At 35.3% G+C, this 27,943-nt stretch overlaps 2 protein-coding genes and 1 long non-coding RNA gene across 8 annotated transcripts in view; 2 read left to right on the forward strand and 1 right to left on the reverse strand.

Moving 5' to 3' along the window:
• Positions 1-255: 255 nt before the first annotated feature.
• On the reverse strand, positions 256-6,423 carry LOC106615366 (uncharacterized). 2 transcript variants are annotated; one of them, XM_014231551.3, is made up of 4 exons: positions 6,367-6,423; positions 3,058-5,622; positions 2,229-2,983; positions 256-2,098 (listed from the first exon to the last, which is right to left on the reverse strand). In XM_014231551.3, the coding sequence occupies exons 2-4, from the start codon at positions 4,803-4,805 to the stop codon at positions 1,251-1,253; spliced, it is 3,351 nt and encodes a 1,116-aa protein (XP_014087026.3). In that variant the 5' UTR covers positions 4,806-5,622; positions 6,367-6,423; the 3' UTR covers positions 256-1,250. The 2 variants fall into 2 exon arrangements, with proteins under 2 accessions (XP_014087026.3, XP_069965506.1); XM_070109405.1 differs by having other exon boundaries at positions 6,297-6,378.
• LOC138857245 (uncharacterized) lies at positions 6,399-6,895 on the forward strand. The gene is made up of 2 exons (XR_011396321.1): positions 6,399-6,520; positions 6,611-6,895. It is a non-coding gene; the product is annotated as an uncharacterized lncRNA (long non-coding RNA).
• Positions 6,896-7,862: 967 nt separating this feature from the next.
• Positions 7,863-27,943, forward strand: part of UBL3 (ubiquitin like 3) — a 107,326-nt gene continuing 87,245 nt past the window's right edge. Inside the window, exons 1-2 of one of the 5 annotated variants that reach the window (XM_036368990.2) lie at positions 7,863-8,508; positions 9,654-10,782. In XM_036368990.2, coding sequence (XP_036224883.2) covers positions 9,790-10,782 — 993 coding nt within the window. In that variant the 5' untranslated portion in view covers positions 7,863-8,508; positions 9,654-9,789. Of the gene's footprint in view, positions 8,509-8,718; positions 8,924-9,653; positions 10,783-27,943 lie in introns of those variants that run through there. The other 4 variants (XM_036368989.2, XM_036368993.2, XM_036368994.2 and 1 more) reach the window with 4 other exon arrangements.

The raw sequence follows: 27,943 nt of genomic DNA on the forward strand, positions 1-27,943 counted from the left end.
ATTAAAAAAAAACGAGTTCAAAAGCGTATGTTTCAAAAAAATTAATCATTTTGAGACCGTCGAAATAAAGAACAGAAATAATGCAGCGAACGAGAACTTTGAAATTATTCAAAATTAGTTGTTTGAAATTTAACAAAAATTGTTTGGCGCTGAAAAGTAGGCAACGAAAGTTTTCATTAAAAGACGTTTCGCCACCTCAATAACTCCCGTTAGCCAAAATACAGCTCACTAGCTGAAAACCGTTGTTGTTGTATAAAAAAAAAAGCACGATTCATGATATTTTTTATAATGCATGCATTCATTAGGCAACAACGCAGATACGCATCTAAATCTCGAAAACAACAATAATAAAGTAAAAAATTCGCAAAATGTTAGCATCGTTTTTTTAGTCAAAATTTTACACTTACACATTTTACGCACAACACACGCAAGTTCACCAAATTATAATCGATCAACTTAAAACAAAATAAATTAGTAAAATATTAATAAAAAGAAAAATAGTACTTTGCAATAATATTTACACACATATAAATACGTTAGAGAATCGTTAATTACTTATACACTTATGCGCTATATATATATATATATAAATATGTTTTATATGTATGCTTGTTGCTATTAATTATTACTAAAACTAAAATCATTTGTGCTAGCCAAAAACAGTTTGAGATAAAGATAGATAGAGAGATAGTGAAAGTGAGTGAGAGTAAGAGTTCGAAAGAGAGTTAGTGTATTTTTGAGATTGCGAAACGAGTGTCATGGAAGAAGCCACTTCCTGCAGCAGTTCCTTTCGGTCAGTCAAAATCGTGTACATATATATGTATGTAATATTATTATAACTACTGATTGCATTGCCTACATAGCGCGTATTCACTACTACGATTTTGTTTTTTCTTTTTTGTTTGGTTATTTTTTTCGAATTTGACATCCAATTGGTTAAGTGTCGGTTAACACTAAAATAACAATATTTTTCATTACATTGAGTGTTTTAGGGGTTTTTAAGAATTTCTAGCTTAATTTCGTTTAACAATACAGACAGAAAAAAAATACTTGCTAATATTGGCATTTGTTGTACGCAACTTTATCATTGCTTCCTTCTGGTCGGCACACGTCGTATATGTATGTGTATATATATAATTTTCGATTTGTATACATCAACAACGTCGTCCGCGGCGTACTCACAACTATACTTTTCGATTCATGTTAATCAATCACACTGCTCAGCTGATCGAATGTGGCGCTGCTGCTGCTCAGTCGTAAATGAAATTCGCCGAGTCACAAAGTGCATCGCTATCATCACCGAATTTCCCGTTCATCGTATAATTAGAACCAGTGCCGTAGACCCATTCTTTTTTAATGAAATCACCATCGGTGGTGGACGATGATGTCTGATGCAGCGGTCCCAATGAGCTGTGATCCAAACGAAAATCATCATCATCGTCTGGATACAATTGCACTGGAATGGTATCGGGTATGGAATGCGGGTCAAAGAGATTTCCATATGGCGGCAGCGAATGATTCAAATCGACATGATGATCCAAATCGCTATCGAAATTCGACATGCGAAATTTCGAACTTGGCGGCGAGTGTGGCGAATGATGGGCCGAGTCCTCGAACATGACCTCTTCTTTAATGAGCATTTCATTGGAATTATCGCCCGAACCCGACGAATATAGATTCGGTTCGACTTTGATAATGGCCGCTGTGGCCAAGGACGGGGAGGATTTCTCATCGTCGTCGTCATCATCAAAATGTTGACCATTCACACGCAACGAACGATGATGCGTACGTGTCGAATCGACAAAATCATCTAAATCGTCATCATCATCATCGTCCAAATGTGTCGGATGTCGACGCCGGTGGTTGTTGCTGTTGTTGTTATGATTTCGGTGGTTATTATTGCGCTGTAACGTACGTTGGTGGCTGCTCGATGACGATATAGACGAATTGAATTGTGACAAGTGATTGCGTGTACTGCGGATAGTGGAGGTGCCAATGGCGGTGGATGCGAGCGAGAGCGGAGCACCGGATTTCGACACAACCACTGACGAGGAACATGATGTCGACGAGGATGAAGGCGATGGCGAGGGCGAGGTGCCTATAATATTGAAAGATGAAGAAAAATATGAAATCGTTAGTATATAAAAATATTGCGAACACAACACAACAACAACAACAAAAAGAATTACAACACGTATAGCAATTGGCTAAAAACTACTCCCGCTTACCGATTTGTTGCACCACGCTCGCCAAAGCGGAGGAGAGTGTGCCAGCGCCGCCGGTAGAATGTATTATAGGCGTCTTGCGCAACAATTGTTGTTGCAGCGTAATACTGCCACTTTGGTTATTACTCTGTATAACGTTAGTCTGATGTTGCGTTTGTGGCTGTGCCAGTGCGACACCCTGTTCGTTCTGCATATAATTCTTGATGACAATGGTGCGTGTGGGTGTCACCAACAGTGGTTGTTGCCGCAATTGTTGTTGTTTTAGATCGTGTGATGCATTGGAAGACTCATTTGAAGAATCCTCAGCGTTAGTTGTTTGCATACACTGGCCACCGCCGGTGGTCAAAGAAGATGTGGATACAATGCGACTAACATTGCCGCCTCCTTGAATACTATCACTCAGTCCTGAGTTGTCATCTTCCATATCTTCGAGTAATTGCTTTTGCAAATGACGTTGCATGCCACTGGTACTTGGACCATCATCTTTTGCCTGTGGCTCCAGCTTTACAATTGTGGATGTCGTCGCTGCTGCTGACGTCGACGCTGTGGAGTTGGCTGTGCTCTTATCATTCTTTGCCGTATTGGTGGCTTGTGAGTTCTGATCGCGCTGATGCACTTGCATATGGGTTTGTAGCGAAGATTGTGTATGCAATTTTTTCTTGCACACTTTGCACTCAAAGGGAAAGTCGCCGGTGTGTGTACGCGCATGAATTTTCAAATTGTAACGCTGACCGAAACCTTTGCCACACACATCACATCTGTAAACAAAATTTAAAAACGAAAATGTAAATGTAAAAAAAAAGTACCGCTAAAAGAGCATGCATTTACTCACTTGTGCAATTTCACACCCGAATGCAATTTGGAGTGGCCACGCAGTGACGCCAACGCGCTAAATACTTTGCCACAAATCTCGCAAGTTAAATTCACATTTTCATTGTGAATCTTTTTGTGCACCTTGAAATATTCAAAACTCATGAACTCCTTGTGACAAACGTCACATTTGTATTTATGCCGTTCGGATTGCTGACCTGTGTGCACACGCATGTGCTTTATGAAATTCGGTCGGAAACGTACAACACGTCCACATATCTGACACTCGTACGGCTTGCAACGCAGACAATGTTTCTCGTAATTTTTGAGTGATTTCAAAACCATATTACAAATAGCGCATTTCATATTGTTAGCATGACCTGAAACATGAATGTCGTATAGCTCTTTCGATTCGAACTCTTCCACACATGAAAAACATTGATAATTGCCAGTTGTGTTGCCACTGGAAGTCGAGTTGGTATTGCCGCTACCATTTGAGGTGGCGTGAGTTGTACTACTCTTGGCCGCTGCCGCCGACGGGGTCGTCGTAGCAGCAGCAGTGGTAGCTACCACGGTGGAAGACGCAACATGACCAGAAGACGATAATGGCGATGATGATGATGCTGTCGATGGGGATGTAGATTGTGCTGGTGTTGGTGTTGCAGCAGTTAATGCCGGCATTATTGTTGGTGGAGGGGCAGTAACTGCCACTTCTGTAACGCCAGTTGATACTGGTGGTAATGTGGGTACAGTGGTTGCTGCAGTTGGACTAGAAGTAACCACTGTCATTTGCGTACCTGTGTTGGATACAGGTGTTGCCTGTAGGATAAGTTGTGTTGGCCCACCACCGGGTACACCCTGTTGTACTACATTTAAAACAGTCATAGGACTGCGACTTATCACAGCTGGCATACGCACGAAAGTAGCACCAGTCATGCCACCCATGGCATTACTGATATATACCGGTCGACGTTGCAGTTGTGCCAACGCTTCGGATACGGGCACTGTCAAAGTGCGGCCTGTCGTTGTTGTACCTACTATTGAACCGGCCGGTAAAACTATTTGTTGTGTTTGTGCGCCATGCAGTTGCGTATGGTGTGCAGTTATCGTGGGCGTACTTATATAATTTATACCACTTCTAATAAATTCTTGTTCTACATTATCATCTTGTTCCATTTTTATATCTGATGTATGCTGGAGCTGCAATTGATTCTCCTCAGCTTCAGCAGCTTGTTCCTCTTCTTCAATATCTTGTAAGTTTTCATCATTTAATTCGGGATCCGCTTCTTCTTCTTTTATCATATTTGATGTTTGTGTTGTTTGTATGATGATCCGACGACCATTCAACAAATGATGTTGCGCCATTGCTTGTGTTGCTGCAATTGTCGCCGCGGCACCGTCACTGGTCGCATGTGCTCTTGGGAATTCGGAAGCGCTTGTTACTATTATATTCGGTGGGTTTTGTAGTTTAATGGTAGGGTTAGAGTTAACGCTGCTGACTGTATTTATATTCGCAGATACGTCATTATTTAAATGATCGTTAATATCATTGTCATCATGCTCCATGGGAGCTTCTTGCAGAATAAATTCGATTTGTTGTGAAAGTGCGCTATCGTTCATAGCAATTAAGCCATCTAAATCCTTGCTATTAACTAATGAGCTACCGCCATTATGATCACTAACAAAGAGAGATGGCAAAGTATTGCCCACGACACCACTGTGTGAAGTTGTGCTGCCAGACCCATTTGCGGCGCTGCTGGCCATTTCCATCCTTTGTTAAATTGGAATTTTTCGTTTCAATGTAACTACTATTCAACGGCTATAATAAAATCAACTTTTTCTTTATTTGCTTTATAATTTTTTTATGCGAACTACTATTACAATAACTGGCAAGACAATCATATATTTCTCTAATTCGTCTGTTTCTTGATTTTCTTGTCAATCAGTCGAGAGTTTCTTACAGTTCTCAGCCTCCACGCTGAAATTTTTTAATGTCCCGCATTTTCACATCATTTTATTACGATTCATTTTTTCTTTCCGACTTTCGCGCACTCAATTCACCTTCACCTTTTCTATTGCTTCTTCTTAAATTCCACTTCCACTTGTGCTTCTACTACGGTCCGCTTCTTGCGTTTATTGATTTCCTTTTTGTTTGAGATTTTGTGCGGTATCCGCGTGTGTGTGCGTTTGGTTGTGTGCGCGTGTGGGAAATTTTATTTTAGCAAGTTAGTTTTTCATACAAAATTTATAAAACCCTTCCATACTCCAATAATTCACAACGTAAATTTTATTTAGTTTGCACTTAGTACACTTTATCACTTGTATTGCCTTATTTTTAATGAGCAGTTTTTTTATGAATTGAAAATTTTCCGTGCGCTTTACTTTTCACTGCGTTTTTTCGCCCTCCTTGCATTGTTCTGTCCAAATTTTCGCTGCGCCCCCTCAACGAGTTTGATTTTCTCTTTACGTTCGTTTATTCTATTTTGCCTGCTTCCTTCGTAGAAAACAGGTCTGCATTTTTAAGTACTACTAATAGAAATTTTAAACAAACCATACACCCGTTATAATGAATGCTAGTCAGATATATCTATAAAAAAAAAAATTTATAATAAAGAAAAAATTAAAAAAAAAAAATGGATTTGAAGGTAAAATACTATAATTAAGTAAAAATAAAAATTGTTGTTTTTGTAGATCGAAATGAAATATTCGCAGTAAATATTTCAATGACCTAGGCTATGTAATGCAATATAATAATATCTGAGCACATGTGGTATATCTCTGGAAATATTTGGTATTACTTTGATATATATTATGATTTCACAGCATTACCAAAAACCCATTAAGTTTTGTAAATATGTCACCCTTTAAGTAAAAACAAAAGCATTACAATAATAAATCAACCTGCTTTTGCAACCCGTTAAAAATTTCTACATTTTTCTTTTCGCATTTCGCGTCTGCGGTCTACTTTAGCTTTGTTCTTTCGTTTTGTATGGCGTTGCCTTTACTCCCGTTCATTCTTGTCTATTCCAACTCCACCTCATTCGCTTTATTAGCGCTTCTTTTCGGCTACTTTTTATTGACACATTCTTTGAACCCTTGCTTCCTCATTCCTCTTAAACAATCATTTTAACATTTCTTTTCCCACTTTACTATTACTTTGGTCCTTTTGCGTTTTGCTCAATAGCCAACCATTAATCACTTTTTCATTCGCAATTTTTAAGACTATAATTGCCTTTCAGCCGCTTTTTATTCATGGCGCACCTTAACAGTATTATATACTTTAAATTATTTCGTAGCTTTTATACAAATTACCACTAGAAAATTTATTTACAATTAAACTTTTTCACAGCGATTACTATTTTACCATTCACTACCGTTCCTTGTCCGACGTGCACACAATGCTGCCACAGTAATGGTGGTTAAAATCAGCAAATTTATTGAATTTTTAACGAAAGAAACCTAGTAGATATAACTCTATATTTTAGGTAAGTAGAATTACCGTATTATGCATTTTTTAATATATATCTCTTCCTATATTGTTAAACAATATAAATTGAATTTTATTTAATTTGCAGGTCCAATCACTCACTATCGCTGTGACTAGCTAGTAGTCGATAGATGGCACGGCAAACGTTATGTTATTATAAACAGAAAGCAAAGTTTTTATAAAATTTGTTTTTTATTTTATTATAAAATTAATGTTATTACCGATTGATTAGCTTGAAACAAGTAGCCTCTCTTAACAAAACAGCAATACATAGACGTATTCACAATTTTCAAATTTTATATCATATGTACATAGATCTGTAATTTTTATAGACAACTTTATCGAATTATATATATTTTGACCAATCTCTGAATATATATTAATTTACTTCTCCACATGTTTTTAATGCAGAAATAATCGATTATTTCTACTCCGATATATAAAAATGTTTGGAAATTTTTATTAACTAGTGCTCAACTTGTATAAATTGTTGGCTTCGCTATACTGTTGCTTAATTCTCATTGTAAATTACTAAAATTAACAAACAAAATAATATTCTTTACGATTTATCCGATTGTTAAGACAACGATAAATATTTTACCACCGACACCCAGCTGGTGATAATCGATAAAATATTTGGTACTTTTCTTGCAACCTGCCAATTGATATTGGACTCTGCTGGTTACATTGGTCGCCTGCAAATTGCCCAGCACACATTGTTTTGTTGTTGTGGTGAGCGGTTGGTTTGCTAGTTTGCTAGTTTTCTAGCAAGGATGACATGATGCGAGACTCTCTCATTTTCGCTGATTTTTCTGTTATTCTCTTTCCCTGATTATTAAAATCAGGGAATTTCGAACAGCTGATGTTAAAAAAGGCGGGATGCCAGAAATAAACCCGCTAAAAATAGCTAACAAAAGCAGTGCGAAAAGAAATTTCAAGGAACGACACAAATACCTATTATACTTTTGAATAACGTGCAACTAAATTTTATTTGTTAATTTAATTTAAAACGTTCATTATAAAACCATGATCTTTTTTTATGACTTGTATTGTTTCTTTGTTATAATTTTTTTATTTATATGCTATTTTTTATGTTATGTGATTTTTTAAAAATTTTATGATGTAAATACAAGTATATAGGGATGTATATGCGTTATATAAGCCTACTCGGGGACGGAGCACCTAAAAATAATATCGAAATGCAAAATACCCCCAAGTTTTTTTTATAATACCCAATCCATTTTCGTTCGACAGTGGCATGATTGGCAAATGTTATAAAAAATGTGGGTTTTGACAGCTCTCTCTCAATTCAAAGAGTCTCGCATCATTTCATCCTTGTTTCTAGTACGCAAGTTCGCAAGTTCGCTTTTGTAACGTTGATGACGGCGGTGAAAAGCAACGTTTGGCTTAAACTTTTTCGCATTAAAGTTTTGTAATGTGTTTGAGCGGAAAGTCGCGCATGAAAGCAAAGAGTTTTCCAAAAAAAAAATAATTGCAATACGCATAAATTAATAAAAAAAATTCAACCATTTAATTTAAAACTGAGTTTTGTGCGTATGTGTGCTCAACGTAAAAAGAACAACATTTTGTTGTTGTGTGCTGCACAAAGCTGCAGTGTTTATTGGTCGAGTGTGCGATTTTTATTGCGAGAGCTCGGGAAATTTGTGTAAATCGATTCATATAGGAGAAAATTATAGAGAAAGGATTTTAAGTAAATACAAAGCGTGAAATTCTTTCTCCGAAAAAGAAGCAAGAGGAAAATAATATAAGTACGACTATATTTTGTTTGTGCAAATTGGAAAAAATATAAACTAATTCGTTATGGTTTAAGTGATATTGTAAAGTAAAAGAAACAAAAATTGCTCATTGTGTGTTGCTTATGTTGTTGCTACAATTGCGACGTATCGTGTTGTTTTCGCTGCCAACAACTTTTAATTCTCTACACTAAATGAAAAATCGCCTTTTGGCTGGTAAATATCTGAAGAGGTGAGATAAGCAAGAAAACACAAAAAAAAGTAGCAAAATATCGTGAAAAAAATAACCTAATGGGTAGATGAAAATCGCTTGTGTACAACTGTGTGGACATGAAAAGATAGAAATATTTGTATATGCCATAAGAAAATTTATTGCGATTATCTAAAGCAAAACGAAGGCCACTACAATATTTGTATGTTTTAATGTATATTTTTTTTTAAGTGTATGTGAAAACTTATCAAATCATAATTAGTGTTGCTAAATGTTGTTCCTGTAGGAAAAAATGAAATAATAACAAATCGTGTAGTGAATTTGTTTAGAGGGAAATAAGTGAAGGAAAATATAAGTCAAACGTAGAGCAAAAGCAGTGAGAGCGCGCAAAAGCAGCTGAGAGCGTACTTCCACTGCTGTTGGTGCATGTACGAATGTGTGTATTGTTGCAGTTTTGAAAAACAGACGAAGAAGTCCAAATATAAATAAAAAAATAATAATAATGTTACATTGTACAACCAAAATATATTAGAATTTTTGCATCAAAGCTGTTTATAATTTTGTATTTTAAAGAGTTGTGCGTTTTTTAGTTGATTAAAATGTGCAAAATACAATATATTTCTTTCAAGGTGTAAAAATACACTGGTCAGCACAGCCGCCCACACCCAATATACATTATCTTTCGTATGAATACATACAGACATAGTATATGTTTACATGTCAATATCTTTTGCCTTAGGCATTCTGAATTCTTTTATTTATTTACAACGGAGGCTAAGGTCTACCACATCAGCAGCGAGGACGCGGACGTCATTGGTGCGTTGCGGCTCATTGCCATATTACATAGGCATATACTTGTGTACACATGTGCATAGATATTACACAATAAATAGCTAAAAATAATTTGTTTTGGTTAATTTTTGTTTTGTTTTTACTGGGAAGTGTTGATTAAATAGATTTTCCAATTGGCCAAATTTATTTCAAGGCGGTTTTGGTAGCGGCTCTGATGTTCATGTCCAACAAAATATCAGAAATTTTATCATTTTTGTAATGGTTTTAATTCTATGAAAGATTCAATTTTGTGCGCCTAAGTTAATTTTTTTCTTTTTGTGAACTTTATTTTATTGAATTACTTTTTTGTATTTCTATAAAATTTTGTGTATCAGCACTAAATTTGAGTTTTCGCTCAAGGTCAATAACAGCGTAATAAAAATACAAAAATAAAAATAAAAATTAAAAAATCGAAAATTTAAAAACGTACATTTGCTGAATTTCTTTGTTGGCGGTACAGTAGCAGCGATAATGTCGACAACTTCATCTATTGATACACCCACATCTCCGAGTGCGCCATTGCCATCCCATCAATCACACCATAACCACCACCACCACCGGCACCAACATCAACCTCAACAACATCAATATCAACAGCATCAGCATCAACATCAACATCATCCGCATCAGCATACGACCACAGCAATTGTTGTCAGCGCTGGCGCTGGCTCCGGCCATCATCACACCAATTCGGCCAATAATTTCACTCACTTCAGCCGTCATCGCACCCATTCGTCCTCATCTTCATCGAATAATTCTTTTAGTGGCGTCACTGGTGTTACCTCCATGAAGTCTGGCACAGCAGTAGGTAACACCAATAATGTCAACGGTAACGGTAACGGCAACGGCAACTCTAATGGCAATGGCAACGGCAACGGTAATAACTATAAACCAAATAACAGCAATGACGGCAGTAGCTTCAGTGGTAACGGCTGTGGCGGTGGCAATGCGGGCAATATTCACAATCAATCAACACACTCACTACTGACCCCGTCATCGTCGACATCCTCGTCACCTTCAGTATCGGCCTCGGCCTCCACTTCGGCTGCTGTGCATCACTCACATCCGTACCAACAACAAAATCCCCCGTTGCAGCAGCAACATCAGCAGCAGCAGCAACAGCAACAGCAACAACATCAATACACTTCGTATTCACAACGCGGCGTTGCAAGGCCATCAACGTCATTCTCGACCCCTGACGGCACTGTAACCGCTGTGGCCGTCACGACCATCTCCACGAACACACCGGGCAGCATGAAGCGCCATCACACCGACGTATCGGTGTGCTCGTCCGGTTCATCGTCGTCTTGCTGCTCTAGCACCGGTTCGGTTTCGGCAGTCGGCGTTATGGGCGCCGCTGGCTCTACAGTGAATGCTGCCATCGTAACTACACCATCTGTGGTAAGCAGCAATGGCGGTGCGGTGATTACGCAGAAATTGAGCAGGACAATTCCATCAGATAAGGTGAGTGTGTGTGAATTGAGAAGTGAGTGATGAATTTGACCAACTAATCGATAAATACCTATGTAAATTTATAAAGAGAGTAAATGAAGTGCATGAGCGTATTGGTATACAAGCATGTATACATGTATATATTATATATATATATATGTATATGTATATATATGTGTGTGTGTATGCGGTTTGTAGGTCGAAAGCCAATTAATTTTTAGCTCAGCTGGATTTCTAAATTCTATCAAAATAATGCGCAACAATAATCTGCTTTTAGGCGCACAGCTGTGTTTTTTGTTTTCTATGTTGTTTTCTTTTTTGCATTAATTTTCTCTTGTTTTTTTTTTTGTAATACTTATTTCCACATTTACCTTGTCCCGTTTGTCGCTCAGTGCTCGTATTGATTTTTATTTCTCCTTGCAATGAGAGCATGTTTCAATGTTAACGCTGTGCGAGATTTTAGGCGCATGAAGGAATAAATTCAGGGCCAACAGCGCTGCGCTGCGCGTATTGGCCTTCGAAAATTTGTTGGTAACAAGCTGAGGGCGCTCATCTGACTGTGGGTGCAATATGGTCAGAGTTGCCCATGTGACACATACATACATACATACATACATATATGAGTAGGTACGTATGTATGTGCATTTTTTTATTGAGTGACACCAGCCAATCTTTTTGACATATATTTTTACATTTTGAGGTTAGTATGAAAATTATACTTATAAGGGGATAGGGATAACGGCTATTGACACTTTGCAATAACTTCATGAAAAGAAAAATAATAAAAAAGATATAGTATGAGGAAATGCAGTTTTAAACTTTCAAACTTGAATTTAATTTTCTTTGAGTGGGTATATCATTTTTTTATACTCTCGCAACCTGTTGCTACAGAGTATAATAGTTTTGTTCACCTAACGGTTGTTTGTATCACTTAAAACTAATCGAGTTAGATATAGGGTTATATATATATAAATGATCAGGATGAAGAGACGAGTTTAAATCCGGGTGACTGTCTGTCCGTCCGTCTGTCCGTCCGTCCGTGCAAGCTCTAACTTGAGTAAAAATTGAGATATCTTTATGAAACTTGGTAGACATGTTTCATGGTACCGTGAGACGGTTGGTATTGCAGATGGGCGTAATCGGACCACTGCCACGCCCACAAAACGCCATTAATCAAAAACAAATAACTTGCCATAACTAAGCTCCGCAATAAGATACAAGACTGTTATTTGGTACACAGGATCACATTAGAAAGGGGCATCTGCAGTTAAAACTTCTTTTTAAAAAGTGGGCGTGTTCCCGCCTCTAATAGGTTTAATGTGCATATCTCCTAAACCGCTAATGCTATAATAACAAAATTCACTGGAAGCAAATGTTTTTAGCACTTCTATTGACGGTGTGAAAATAGTTGAAATCGGGTGGCAACTCCGCCCACTCCCCATATAACGGTACTGTTAAAAACTACTAAAAGCGCGATAAATCAAGCACCAAACACGCCAGAGACATTAAATTTTATCTCTGAGATGGTATAAGATGACTTTATAGGAACCGCGTTCAAAATTAGACAGTGGGCGTGGCACAGCCCACTTTTAGGAGAAAACCCATATCTTGAGATCTGCTTAACCGATTTCAACCAAATTCAGTGCGTAACGTTCTTTTCATGTTTCTATGTCATAGTGCGAAAATGGGTGAAATCGGACTACAACCACGCCTATTTCCCATATATCACCATTTTAAATTCCATCTGATTCTTTCACTTTCCACTATGCAAATCAGGTAACAATGATTATATCGGGGTAAAACTTTGCGTGAATAATACGTTTAAAGTATGCCACCTTGTGACCAAAAATTCTCTAAATCGAACCAAAACTGTTCAAGCCCCTAGGTACTGAATATGTGGACCCCAGTGCCTATAGTTGACCTTCTACCGAAAATATCAGTCAATCCACAAAGAAATCTCAAACGAGTATACCATTTGACTTTGCGAGAGTATAAAATGTTCGGTTACATCCGAACTTAGCCCTTCCTTACTTGTTATAATCTACAAATTTTACCCTCAGACTAAGCAACCACCCATAAAAAAATAATATAATAAAATCATATGGAAGACACTTGGAAACGGTTTTCATACATTTAGTATAACTGAAAATGCTTAATTTGAGTTCGATGGTTTCTTTTTTTAAATTCATGTTTGAAGTTTTTTCTTTAATAATCGTTTAATCTCAGGATCACCAAATACATATTATATTTGATAGGGTTTAAATCAGAGTTGCAATTATATAATAATTGAATTAAGATTTGAATTAATTTTTATTTTATTTTGTAATGCCAAATACCGCATTGAAAAAAAAATCCACATATCGGACTAATAAATAAAAACGAAATTTTTTTAAATAAACTCACGTAGTTAAGACGCCACAAATTTTTTTATTATGAGATTTTTTTTTGTGTTTTTAATTTTTTATTATTATTTTTTTTTTTTATTAGTTTTTTTTTTTTTACCGGAATCAAAAATAAAATCTTAAAATTTTAGTCCCAAGCATATAATTAAAAATTAAAAAAAAGAAATTGTTTTAAAATTTATAATTTTTTCGTGATTGCGTACTTCATTCAAATTAAAAAAAATTAGATTTTCAATTTTTAATTCCAAACGAAACAAAATTAAAATCTAATTTTTAATGCCAACAACGGGATCAAAAATGAAAATTTTAATTTTAATCCTCGGTAATAAAAAATTAAAATTTAATTTTTAATGCAAAATTTGTTAATTATAAAATTCATAATCCTGGTCTAAACCATACCGAATTATAACAAAAAACCCTTTCAGATAGTTGACATTTCGGAAAATCTGGGATGTGATTAATATAATAACAGAATATTTAGGTTGGCGGATAAAAAAAAAGAATCGTTAAAAAATTCCGATTGGAACAAAAAACCTGTTTCAGAGAAGATATTGGAACCTACTCGTTAAAAGTCGCAGTATATTATATTTGGAGTAAAATTTTGTAAAATATTTACTGCTTGAGGTGCGTTCAATGTACAATTTAACAATTTACTAGCAACAAAAAAAATACAAAAAAAATGTATTTTTTATTAAAATTATAAAAAAAAACAATTAATTTTTTTTTATAAAAAATAACTTAGATACGCGTACCCCAAAAACTGACATTTACCGACATGCACAAATGGTCCCCCTACTCACCTTAACTTTCAGAAGTCTCTTTGAGTGACTATCGTAATGGGTGACTCATTATCATTTGTTCCATAGTTAGTACTTGAGTTGTGCTGCATAAAATATTTTTGTTAAATTTTTTTCATTCTTTAATATATGTGTTTTATTAAGTCGCTTTAAGATCGTTTGCCAATCACACAGCTAAACAAGCTCTAATCTCAATTACCGCTGTCAAAGAAGCTTTGAGTTTTGAATTGCAGCCGACCTTTGTGCGCTTACCGCCGTTGCCAAACACCGCGCTCCACATTGTAGACAAGCATTCAGACTCACCTGCCTCATCTTCTTTCATTTGTGCCGCTTTTCCGTGCAAGTTGGTGCCTGCAAAGCGAAGCCATAAAGCACAAACAAATGCAAAGCCAACTTACAAGTTCTATCACCACAATTAACAACAACAACAAACATTTACAGCTTCTACTGAAGTTCTTGTAAAAGGTGGAAAAATGTTCAAAAGATAAAACAACGACAAAAACCAAATGAGAGTGTATATGTATGTATGTATGTATGTGTGTACAAAAATATGTTGCTCCACTTAACTCAATACCTGCGGCTGTCACAGCTGCTCTAGCCGCTGCTTGGCAACCATCAAGGAACACGACGCCGCTGCCCAGCAATGAGTGGTAGTCAGCAAATTAGTGCACAGCTGGTGCGGCAGTGACAGAGGACTTACGCGATGCACTCATTTCATGGCAGCGACGGCAAAGTACAAGCACTGCAAAGGATCAGCAAGGATAAGCCTGCTTTGCTGCTCCGCTTCGGTGTGGCGAAATGCGAAGCAATTTCTCATTGTTCACAGCCAGCGCATTGTTGTTGTTGTTGCCTCTGCTGCTTATGCTTGTTTTCGCTTTTGTTATTGTTGTTATTGCATTTAAGATGTTGCGCGCGCCGCGCACAGAAAGGAAGATGCCAAGGAATGTCGCTGGAACAAAACAAAAAAAAAAAACCGCACACACACACACGCACCCAGACGTGAAGTAGAACTGAAAGGGCCACAAACGGCACATCAAAAATCCAGTTTATATAAAGATTGAAGCGCAAAAGAGTTAAGGAGCGTGTGGAGTGGAATAGCGAGTGCTTGGGTTGCTGGTGGGAAAAAGCGCGACGATGGATGCTGGCATGCAATGTTTCGCAGACGCTGAATCCATTAAGCGCGCATCCGCGACTCAAAATTCTTCTTATGTATATGTGTATGTATGTATGTGCGCGCAAAGGAAAATAAATTGAAAGGCTGCAAGTAGAAAAAAATATTAATAATAATGATTGTGTGTGTGTTCTTCCACATCCACTTACTTTGGCTCGTTGTGGCACAGGCGCACACTCTTACAATGCGAAATACGAAATTCACTTTTTTTTTTTGCGTTGTCGGCATTGAAACAAAAGCGTCGCGTTCAACTTTATTCTTTTGTTCTCGCAGTTCTGGTATCTAAAAGGCAATTTTCGCTGCTTTAAAATGCAGGTAGAAATTGTTTTGCTTTGCAAACAAAGCGGCGGCAATATTTTGATTGATTATTATCAAAATTAGCCATTTGGAATATCTTATCTTTTGACTTTATGATGCTGAGGAATTTGCGATTTGATTCATATACATGTTACATTTTAGAGTGAATTTTTTCTACACGAGCCAGCCCCATTTGCGTTTTAGAATTGCGGCACATAGAGTTGTTTTATTTGTGCGCAGCAAATGGCCAGAGAATGCGGCAAATATTGCGTTGGTATCGATTAGTGAAAACTTGCAGATTTAGACTTATAGAGGCTACGAGTTTACATACCCGACTATATTCTAAAATTTTACTCTGATTCTTCTTCTTTTTGCAATTTTACTTTTAAAAGCCTGTTTTATGTAAAGGAATATATTATTGTATTGTTCAGGGTGCGAGGGAATAATTGTTTATAAAATATAGGCCACCTGAAACGAAAAAAAGGTTGGGGTTTCTGGGGAAGACTTAACCTGAAATATTTTTAAAAATATTTGTAGTTATTATCGTAAAGACATATCCTTTGATCAGCTGTTCGAGAAAAGGGAACCTAATTTTTTTCCGCATATTTTCTGCCGCTACAATAACATACGATATAATCTGAGAATATACCTATATATAATACATACATATATATGTTCCTAAAAATTAAAAAAAAAACAACAAAAAACGATTGACGACGTCTATTATCACCCTACTTATCTTTAACGCACTACTGTCGGGTATAACTCTTAACTTTTTTACTTTCAGTAGTAAAAAATATCTCCGTTTAGTAGCCCATATTTGAAAGTAATTATCCTATAATAACTGTTGAGTTTTTAGACTTGTCTTATAGTGCTATTATTGTGTCAAAATCTATTAGACCGCTTATACTATAGAAAAAAATTAAAAAATAATACATAGTAATAATTCGAATAGAATAATACGACGAATTCTGATAATCTCACCTTTATTAATCGTTTCCACCCGCCTTACTTACATCGCAGGTGTTATTCATTCAAAACAAGATCGCCGATTCTTTTAGACCAGCTTGTAGACTTTCTGAAATCTCTCCACTTGGAAATGGTCTACACAACGAAAATCTCTCCACAGTGAAAATCTCTCCACAAAAAAAACTGTGAAAATTGTTAGTTATTTTAAACCAATTGAAAATTACAATTGGTCTACTATTGATTTATACAATTGGTATTTTCCAAAACCAGAAGACTTTTTCTCTTCTTTTCTGCTTTTACAAAGTTTCAAAACTGGAACAGTTCCATTATAGAGGTGACCTTGACGTTATATTTGAACACGTGTACATATTTATTATTATTTTTGCTAATTTTAGTGACTTTGGTAATCCCAACTCAGAAATAAACGAAGATATTTTTGCAGTTACTAAAGGATTATGTAAAAAAGAAAGCTGAAAAATCACAAAAAAAATTATGTTTTCGTTATTTTTTAATATAATAATTTATTTTGAGTGTTATTTTTTAAACTTAAAAATGTCTTAGCTTATTAAAAAATTACCGTTAAACATTTTTTGGAAAGTTAAAATTTTTTTTTATCTGTGCATTGTATGTATGTATGTATATATTTCTTTTCAATTTCTTCACTTTTATACTTTTTAAGCTTTAAAAATATCGTCATTTATTATAAAATAACAGTAAAAAATGTTAAAATATAAAAATATATATATATAAACTTCTTTATATATTTTTATGCATTTTTTTTTTCAATGCGGTCATTATCAGTTTCAATATCCGCATGTAAATGTACTTCAAAAATAAATATAAACTCAAGCAAATAATTAGTGACTGAAAAAAGCGAATCCCAACTGCCACACAGGTCAACGTTTGCTGCTATTTCCTGTGGCTGTACAGCATCAGACTTTAAAGTTTCTGAATCTTCACACATGCGCACACACTTACATGTGTAAAGATGCTTACCTGCAAATGCTTAAAATGTTTTAAGTATACTTAAAATAAAAATGTATATTTGTGCTTTTACTTGTTTATTTACAATCACGAAATTCCTAAAGCGTCTTGCATTTTTCGTGGACTTTTTATTTATTTTACCATTCTGCCTCTTCTTCCTCAATGTGTTGTTTTTTGCTTTGAGCGTGTTGTCCAAAAGTGGAAACTGGTTCGACTGGTTTGCGTCACGCTTCTCTACCAACACACAGCGAGCACTCTTCTTCACATCGCTCGCCCAGCATCCGCTGCTAATTTTCGATGAATGCAAAGTGTATCGTGCGCTTGGGTGTATCTGGTCCGTGGCATTGTCGTATTAGATGCAACTGCCTTTGTGTGTGCGAATTGCCTTTCGTTTGTTTTTGTTGTTGTTGGCGATCTGTAGGTAACTGGCAGGCAGGTTACCTAACATTGTTATCTGAATTTATTTGGCGCTGCTTGATTTTCGCTCGTTTAAAGGTTTTGTCTTGTTTTTGTTTTTTGCTGTACATACTATACGCTACTGTATGCATTTGCATACTTATGGCTACCAAATATGTAGCTATGTATGTGAGTATGGTTATAGTTAGGTTATTGGCGCTTTCAACGTTGTAAAAAGGAAAGCACCCGGAAAGCACCATTTTTGTTTTTTGTGGAAAATATTTACTGACTTAAGCTAGCGCTGGAGCTATGCCAAATTCGGAGCAATATTTTATAAAATAACCTGTTTAATATAAATAATAAAAAAGGTTCGGTTGCACCGTAGCTAGAATACCCTTCACAAATAAAGAAGCTTCCATATAAGAACTTAATTTTGATCGTTCAGTTTGAATGCCAGCTGTATGTAGGCTATAGTGGCCCGTTCTGAAAATTTTCTTCATGTATAGCTTTGCCTTGGGCAATAATAATCTATGCCAAATTTCGGCAAGATATATTGTAAAGTAAAAACGTTTTCCTTACTATAATTAATTTTTTACAGAACATAATTTTTTTCGGCCATAGAAAGGGGCTGAACTCTTTAGTGTTTCAAAAAATTTGATTAAACAGAGAAAAATATTCACAGCTAATCCGTATGGCTTTTCACTATCCGCAACCTGTGACCCTTTCGATATATATAAGATTACTAAACATATATATATATATAATAATAATAATAAATAATGAAAGGGCCAACGCGTCATGGCCCCTTAGGCCGGGGCCGATATATATAATTTTTGTTTGCGTTAAAGTTGCTTTAATGTGCTTATGGTTCGATACAGTCGAAACTTCTTTTCTGGATCTACCGTTAAATGACCTTGATGGCAACTGCCTTACCATTTCTCGAAGTCTTAGATAATATGGCACTTTTATGGTTAAGTTATTTTCGAAATTTTGGTACTAAAAATCTGCCAAACTGGAACAAGATGCAAAGATGGCTGTGAATCACCACAGATTAATAGACTTTGAAGTTTACTTTAGAAGACAAACATGCGTCTGGCAAACGCACCGAAGAGATAAACATATTTCTACACACACTTACTCAAGCCAATTATAAGCAACAATAACAAAAATGTGTTTCTAATCTCTTCGTTCGCATAACTCGTCTATGTGTGTTCGGCGTTAGGAATGCGATTGATTGCTCTCAGTCACCTGCAATTGAACCCGACAATTGCCTTGTAGGCTTATCAATTTACAGCCCGATAAGTTTAGCGATAACAATATTAGCTGACAAAAACAAAAAACCATATTTTCCCAGCCGTTTTAGCGACTTTTGTGTAATGAGTAATACATGTCGGCAGCGGTGGGCGGAGTGCGCTTGAGAGCAAGGAATGGCTGCGTATTTTGTTGGCACATCATTTGCAGTCGAGGAGTTTGGTTGCGAAATTCGCAGACGAAGCTGTTTAGTAATCTTGCCTCAACACACATACACATGCGCACACTTGACATTTCGCCTGACTTAAGTGACTCGCATAACTTTCCTTTTCAATGTGTTCAATGAATGCGCGCCAACAGCCAACGAGATAACAACAAAGTGCACACATTGAATGCGGCAATGAGACGCAGATACACACACACAAACACACACAACACTTTCATATATAATTGAGAGTGTGCGATTTTATTTTGCCGCAGCTCAAGCCTTGCGTCAAGCGGAGGTTGTTGATTTTTTGTTTTTGGTTTTTCTTCTTTGTTGCTGTTGTTGTCTCTAGTAGATATCCACTTAGGCTGTTATGTCAACAAAAAAGTCATAAAATCAACTCTTTGCCGTATTTCTTGTAAACCGTGCGATAATTTGCTCTGCAACCGAAGACAACATTAAAAGTTGAGCAAAAACAAAAAAAAAAAAAAACAAGTAAGAAAGAGCTAAGTTCAGGTGTAACCGAACATTTCATACTCTTGCAAGCATCAAAGTGGGTAAATAGCTTCAGGTGTTGGTAATATTATATTAAAATATGTGGCGAAAGGGTCCAACTTCAATTAATTTTGATATCATAGCCTCCCTTAGTTTTTTTACTATATTTTACTTCGCGTCAGCGAATATTATACTAAAATCATTGGGGGCCGAGAAATGAAAGGGCTAATTGCATTAATTTTTGACATTGCTCAGGTATACTTGAGAACTTATTTTCATGAAATTTTATAAATATTTAAAAATAAACATACGTATATGTGTATAGTAAAGTATACATGGAGTAAAATCAGCTGGACGTTTCAAAGTCGTGAATATCAGTTATATGGAGGCTAGGGCAAGTTTCCGCCCGATTTTATTTATTTTAAGCACAAAGATACACTGTTATTAGAAAAACACGCTCTCTCAGTTTCATTCAAATAACTCCCACATTTGCCGTTATATTGGCATAAGGTCAACTGGAAGTTCGAAAATCTTAATGGTATATTAGCTATATGGGGGCTAAGGGAAGTATTGACCCGATTCAACCCATTTTTGACACAAGAGTATATCAGTAACAAGGAAACATTTTCCCGTATAATATATGTTATCTCACAGATTGAGCGATATTTTCGGCAAAAAGTCAGCCATACGCACTGGGGTCCACATATGTGGCGTCGGGGTTCTTCAAAAATTATGGTCCGATTTTAACAATTTTTGGACATAAAATAAAATACATTGATGGCACTAATTGTGCAAAGTTTTATCCGGAGACATTAATTGGTTCTTGATTGGCATACTTGAAAGTGAAAGAATCATATGGTATTTTAAATAGTGGTATATGGTAAGTAAACGTGGTGTTTGACAGATTTCGCCTATTGCGTCACACTGTAATGTACGAATGTCAGGGTAATATTACGTACGGAATTTGGTAGTAATCGGTGGAGTAAGTCCCGAGATATAGATTTTCCCCTAAATGGGCCACGCCCATTTTTAACAAAAGTTACATGGGGAGAGAGCGATTTAATCCATTTTCCTATTGTCGGTAGGGATCCTCAAAGGATTTGTCCAAAGCAAATTTGGGTGATATAGCTTGAATAATTTATGAGATATGTGCTTTAAACTTATTAGAAGGCGAGGCCACACCCACTTTTAAAAAGCCATTACGCCCATCTACGAACTCTTTTTTATAATTTGTCTCGTCATCCTGACCTTTAACCCTAACTCGATTTATTTTGGATGATACGAACAACCGTTAGGTGAACAAAACTAGTATACGCTGTAGCAACATGTTGCAAGAGTATAGAAATTAAAATTGTGCGCGCGATAAGACGTCAGGCGCATTTGCTTTCAATGCATGTAATTTCCAATTTCTTAAGTACTTTATATTATTTACATATATAAAATTACAGCAGCGGGCAATTCCACAATGTTGCAAAGTTATGTGCGCCTTGATTTACATGCACAGACATATGCATACATACATATGCATATTAGAGCCCTTTTTTTCTAGTCACTGAGACTCATATCATCTATAAAACTCTGGCAGTTATCAATGCCAAGTCGAGGAGTGTACCGTTCATTGTTCGTCCACAAGTGCACATGTATACATATGTACATACATAGCTACAAGTATATATTTATATGTGTGTAATTATATATGAGAGATAAATTTATTCGTGGCCTGTTATTGAGTGTGTCTTATCGGCGGCGCCCATTGGAAATAAACATAAAATACTTACAAAGCTATTAACAATTTATACGCAAGACAATTTATGCACTCACACACACATGCATACATTATTATAATATTTAAATGGTGGATCGAATTGTTCCATGGTCATGGTTAGCGCGAGAGAAAATTGTATTTGTTTAGGGTGAATGTCTCGGTGTTTTGCCTTTACACATGTTTGTCGGTAATAATTTGATGAAACTTGGTGATACTATTACGTGAAATGTGTTTTAAACAAATTTTGCTTTGCACAAAATTTATTTAGAAAGTAGCTTAAATTTGTTGACGCTATAAAAAGCTGTAAATACCTTAGTAGATTCGGTGTGCTGTTATATTCAATTATCTGTTTAGGTTTCATTTCTTCACTGGTGAATGCCAATGAACTGAATATTTACTCCTATCGTTTTCATACCGATCTTCAGTTTCACTTATATTCTGCGAAAATTTGAAGTTGATCTAGCAAATAATTTCGGAGATATGAGCGATTTGTATTTTTTTTTTAACTTAGTGTAAACGACTACTCAAACTTTAAAAGTGTTTTTTCGAATTTTTCGACGCTATTTTTAGAGTCGGTGAGGTCAATTTACATCGCCCTTCTTAGATATATTTGTCAGGTAATGATCTAAAGAATAAGATTTTTGGTAATAATTTCGATTTTTAAGCCGCTTTGAAGTGTAAAACTTTTCACAACTAACGACTTTTTTTTGGAAGTCGCCATTTTGTCAAAAATCAAAATTTTTACTAGTACTTCAATAATTACCTGTCTGCATCTATAGTAATAAAAAATTAGTTGTTTTTTGAGTTTGAGATAATTTTAGGCAAAAAATCTTTCTCACCGCCGGACATCTGTTTTCAGGGCTCCTCCTGGAAAATGGCTACAGAGTCAAGGAAATCCAAAATGCACACTTTTTTTATTTATATGCTCAAAAAATGTCTCTTCAATAAAACTTAAATAAAAAGGAGTTTTTCACACCGGAAAGTATATGTATATACCATAAACCCTTTACAAGCTCTTGGAAATAGAAAAATCTCGGCCACCCCTGGTAGACGTAGGCGTACTGTTAAAAATTTATTTCCAAAGTTTCAATATATTAAAAAAAACTTAATTATGGCCATGTATTAAAAAAAAAAGATCTGACAAAGATGCATAAGTCGAATAGCATTGAAAACCACAGCTGCCGATTAAAATTGTGATATTTTATATTAGGGTTGCAAACCACTAAAAAAATCGACGTGGTTCGGTTCTGTGGTCCGAACCACTCAGAAAATACTTATACCGGTTCAAGAACCGGTTTATGAGTGTCTCTAAACCACAGTTCCGTTGGTTCACATAGTTCAGTTTTTTATATTAATTGGCATGAAAAAACCCGTGTAAAATATTTATTTGTTTTATTCACACACTTGTATAGTAATTTTTGTTAAAATAAAAGCTTTTGTGTAATGGATTCGCATTCATTTCAAAAATATTTACAAAATAATCACTTTAAAAATATCCAACCTTCTGAGAACACAAACGCGATTACTTAAATTACAGTTAAAAATGACATCTCATGGCGTTGCATTCAAGAAAATTTGTGGCAGCTTATCATACTGTTGCATTTTTAAGCACGTCGTGTATTATTTAATTTATAATCGATTTTTTGAGTCGTTTCCGGTTCGGTTTTCGCAATTTAAAATAAAAGCGGTTTGGTTCGTGGTTCGGTTCGAGGCCAGTAAAAAGAGGCGGTTCGGTTCAAAGTCGGTTTGCAGCCTTGTTTTATAAAGCTATTTGACATTTGATAATAGTGTTCATATTGTAATTAGTAATCGAATTTATTCTGTAAAGTATACCAGTTGGTTCCATAAACACCCTAACCTAACTCTAGTGCAGGCAAACCCGAGAAAATATTATCTCGCTCTATTTTCTATATAAAATCTAGATTTTATTGTCTAAATTAGTAATATAATTTTGGAGACTTATCTGATTTTATATTATTTTATAACCCTTTATTATATTAACTCTGAACCCGATCTATCAGAAAATTGATTTTATTATAAAACGATCGCAGATGATTTTCTTGTTTTATAAAATGGCGACCATATGCGACTCGTTATTTGTTCTATAAGAAAATTTTCTTAAAACCTTGAGCCCCAAAGGCTTAATAGCCTGAGGCCAAAAATAATTTCTCTTTATAAACGAATTTTATACACCAATTCAATTCGAGAAGTGTTGAAGTATTCTGCAAAGTAATTTTTAATGAACAAAGTGGCTGTTTTTTGCTTTTACTGAAGTAGAGGAGTTTTACATAACATATATTAGACTGTCTAACGATTGTTTTTTTTTTAAATGGGTTATTTTTGTTAAAATTATACAAAAAGAAGTTTCATATATAATATGTGTAGGTACAACAGAGAAATGTCCGAAAGAACATAAATCACAATTGATTATATTGTTCAAAATATTTGGTTCACAAATTATTAAATATTATATTCGGTGAATTTCACTATAAGATTACCTTGCTGAAAGCAGGAACTTTTTCTAATTTTTTTTTACGTGAAATTAAAAGTCCCTGATATTTTATTGTATTTTAATATATATGTTAATTTCGGAATTTTATTCTGAACCGTTATTATTGGTAACAAGGTAAAAAGTACAAAAACCCAAACTTGAAATACTATGCCCCAATTCCCTTAAACTTTTAACACAATTTTATTTATTTATTAGCTCGACGCACTTTGCCATCTCTCACACTTTTCCTTTAACAAAAATTTTTTTACGAAGTTTGCTACAGAAATCTTTGAGTAGGGTAAATGTAAAGTCATATGTGTGTATGTGTGTTTGCAGGGTGGTTGATGAGCTACAGTTAAACGTTGAAAGGCAACAATTTAATGGCTGCCATTCAGCCTATTTATTACCTGCAGTTATCACTCACCCATTCATACAATGTTGAGTGGCACATCAATCAAAAAGTTTTGTTGCATCTTCTTGAAATTAAATTACAAAGTTTTAGATTTTCGCCACGTTCATAACTTTTTCTCACTGCACACACACACATTTACGCACACAATTACACATACGTAAATAAAATACCTTTTCTAATAGACTACAGTTGAGGGAATAACAGTACAGTGGCTTAATAAATTGAAAATGAAGCGAAGGTGAGCTGCGTACTCAAGAATATACATACATACATATACAGGCATATGCATAAATACGTTGTTTTGCTATGTAAATTTGTATACGTGTGCGAGTATAATTGTAAAATATTGTTGAAACTATGTTATAGATAACGTTAAGATGCTAAGTGTTGGTAAAAAGTTTTGCTATAAATAAAATGTTTTAAGCAAAATTTTTTGGTTTTTAAATTTTTGTTAATGCAAGCATTTACAGCAAAATACATGTCTACACAATTATTTTTACATCCTTTGGTCCACTCAATATTCTCCTCTTTTTACCTTTTTGTCTCACCCCTTTGGTCAAGTGGTTTCTATTATATACCAGCAACCTTAGAATAGCCAAAGTAATAGTGCTCTCTGGTTGTGTAAAACTAATGGAGGTTAAGGTGGGCGTATTTGTAAAAAAAAGCTTCAGGCGAAAAAAATGTGTTTCTCCACAGAACAATGAAATCTTCCTTTGAAAGCTTTCAGCTACCACTAATTTGCTTGATTAGAATATAACATGAAAATCTTATTACAATATTAGTTTGACAAAAAATTCAACTTTCTTTCGTGGCTGCGAGCTCTATCTTTTCCTTCCATGTTTGAAGCGAAGATCCTCTTCTAGCTTTTTGAATTCCTAACTAATCATTTCTACCAAGCTTCTTTATTACCTATCTCTTTCTAAATATAATGACGACTAAGGCATTAGGCATACATAAGCTTTTTCGCAGCAATATGTATAAAGAGAATTGTGTGTGGACTGAGTTATACTCTAATGATGCAGGACTGTTGAAAATCCTTTTTTAACTTCCCGCTAAGAAAATGGAAAATTTTCTAAAAATCGGGAAGATATTGGTTTCACCCCATTTTGCAAAAATCGAGTTCTCAACAGATCTCGACGTTCTGAGGGTCGAGGAAGCTTCCCCGTATGTCTGTATGTATGTGTGGATGTATGTGTGTGTGGATGTATGTGACCCTCTTATAACTATTAAACTGCTCAACCGATTTGAATAAACTAAACGGCATTCCAAAGGGTTTCATTGCACTTGAATTTCGTGTAAGTTTGGACCCAATCGGACCAGTAGATTTCGAGAAATCTCAAAAATAAAAATTTTGAAAAATCGTTTTTTTCGAATTTTTTCCAAACGACTTGACCGATCGACACCAAAAACTAATCAGTTCTAAACCTTGAAGAAACACATCGTTTGCCGCAAACCGGGTCGAAATCGGTTGATTTACTTGCTAGATATCGAAAACGAAAAATTTCGAAGAGCTCAAAAGCAGTGAAAAAAGCGAAATTTGAACGTTAGCGTATGAAATTAGAAGGAAGTTGCAGGGATGGCCCTTGAGGCCAACCGTTTTCCACATTTTTTATTAAAAATATCTATTATTATAACCCTCAAAACAGTCTCCCTTAGAAACAATATTAAAAGTAATCTGTTCTATAGGCTTGGTATAGGCTTTCTTTCCTATAAGGCGTCATCTTTTTACGATGTCACACGATTGATTCCTATCGTGGATACTTGAATTTAGGGATTAAAAAAATGTAAATTCTGGCGAACTATTAGTAATTTTTGTTTGTGCTTATTTGGCGCATTATAACCGATGTTCTTTTTTCGTATAGTTCAGGCACTTTGCCTAAATCAACTCTATCAAGGCCAGTTTGTTACGTTTCTACGATGCTAAATCAATGTCATAAACGTATAATCTTAAAATACTTAAATTTTTGATAAAAATTTGCTTACATATATATCTACATCATTTTCAATGAGTCTTTTGGCATTACTAAAAAGTCAATAATAATTTAGTTTCGTTAGTATTTCGTCCGGTGAATACCTGTGACTACAATTCTGACCGGGTTTATGATATAAATTCTTAAAATAGAGCATGTATTTCAATTATCTTACACATTCTAAGGAATTCGATCCCAAAGCAGCCGTATTCTTGATATACCCCATGTGTTGTATTTGCTTTCATGTACATACATATAATTGGTTCACGAATCTCACCTGGGTATTAAAGTAAGTAAATTAGTAGTAGTAGCAAGTATAAATTAGGTCAGAACTTTGATCTAAGTAAGACTATGTAAGCGATTTTAAATAAAACAAGTAAAGAACATTAACTTCGATACAACGAAGCTATAATACCTTTCACAAATAAAATAGTTTTCAAATAGTTAAGAGCTTGATTTTGGTCGTTTAGTTTCTATAGCAGCTATATGCTATAGTGATCCGATATCGGTGCCAACAAATGGGCAGCTTCGTGGGGAGAAAATTGGGTGTGCAAAATTTCAGTGCGATATCTCAAAAACTGAGGGCTTTAGTAATTATTAAACCCGCTACAGGCTTTAAAAATTAAACATCCCCTCCACCGACTATAAATTGGACTTTTAACAGTAATTATAAAATTCTTGCAAACACAGTTTTAGGCAACAATTAAGTTATATAATTTGATTTTGGTATCTTCGTTGCTGTCGTAGATTTTTGTTGCTGCCGTAGAAACAGCTGTATGAATAATATTTTATCATAACAAATTAATTTGCAACGTCTTCATCGGTATTTTTTTTTATATAATTTTTTTGTTTTTTCGCTTTCTCGCATCGTAAATGAAATTTATTTTTACACAAGAGTCCATGGCAATCGCTACCATGAAATAGTTAATGAAAATAATCACTCAAATTATCGTTTCACAAGCAACTATCTGCCATCTGTCGCTAGCAGCTTCAGGCAACACATAAAAACGGTATAAATTATGTTTCACTGGTGATTGTTGTTGTAAAAAATTAATTTTAGTTTTTTAACCTCTGTATATTAGCAAAATGCACTTTTATTAATTCGAATTGCAATGCAATGACCTCCGGGCGCTGTTTATGAAAGTCGTAGTCCCCAGTGGGTATTATTTGAGACGCATAACGCTTTACTATCAGCTTTTGCTATTTTGCATCACCTTTCTAAGCGCGCTTATTTACATACATACTTGCTTTCTTTAGGTGCAATGATTTTTATGTTAATCGCTTCAACCGATTTTTTTTTTGTTTTTATTTTTTTTATGATTTAATTTTATCGCCGCTTCGCTTAGTCATTGCTCATTGTAGTAGCGCTGGCATTCGTCTGTTATTTATGTTATTTATGCGCTTTGTGTTTCATCATGACTTTTTGAATGCTTCATGAGCATTACGTATTTATGTAGATCTGCCTGTAGTTATGTGTGTGCGGCTTACAACAGTTAACAACAGTCATCAAGAGCGATTGTGTGCATTGTAGCGCCGCGCATGCGCTAAGCCACTTTAATTATATGGTG

The sequence above is a fragment of the Bactrocera oleae genome, chromosome 5 (genome assembly GCF_042242935.1).
Source record: "Bactrocera oleae isolate idBacOlea1 chromosome 5, idBacOlea1, whole genome shotgun sequence".
Classification (NCBI taxonomy): Eukaryota; Metazoa; Arthropoda; class Insecta; order Diptera; family Tephritidae; genus Bactrocera; species Bactrocera oleae.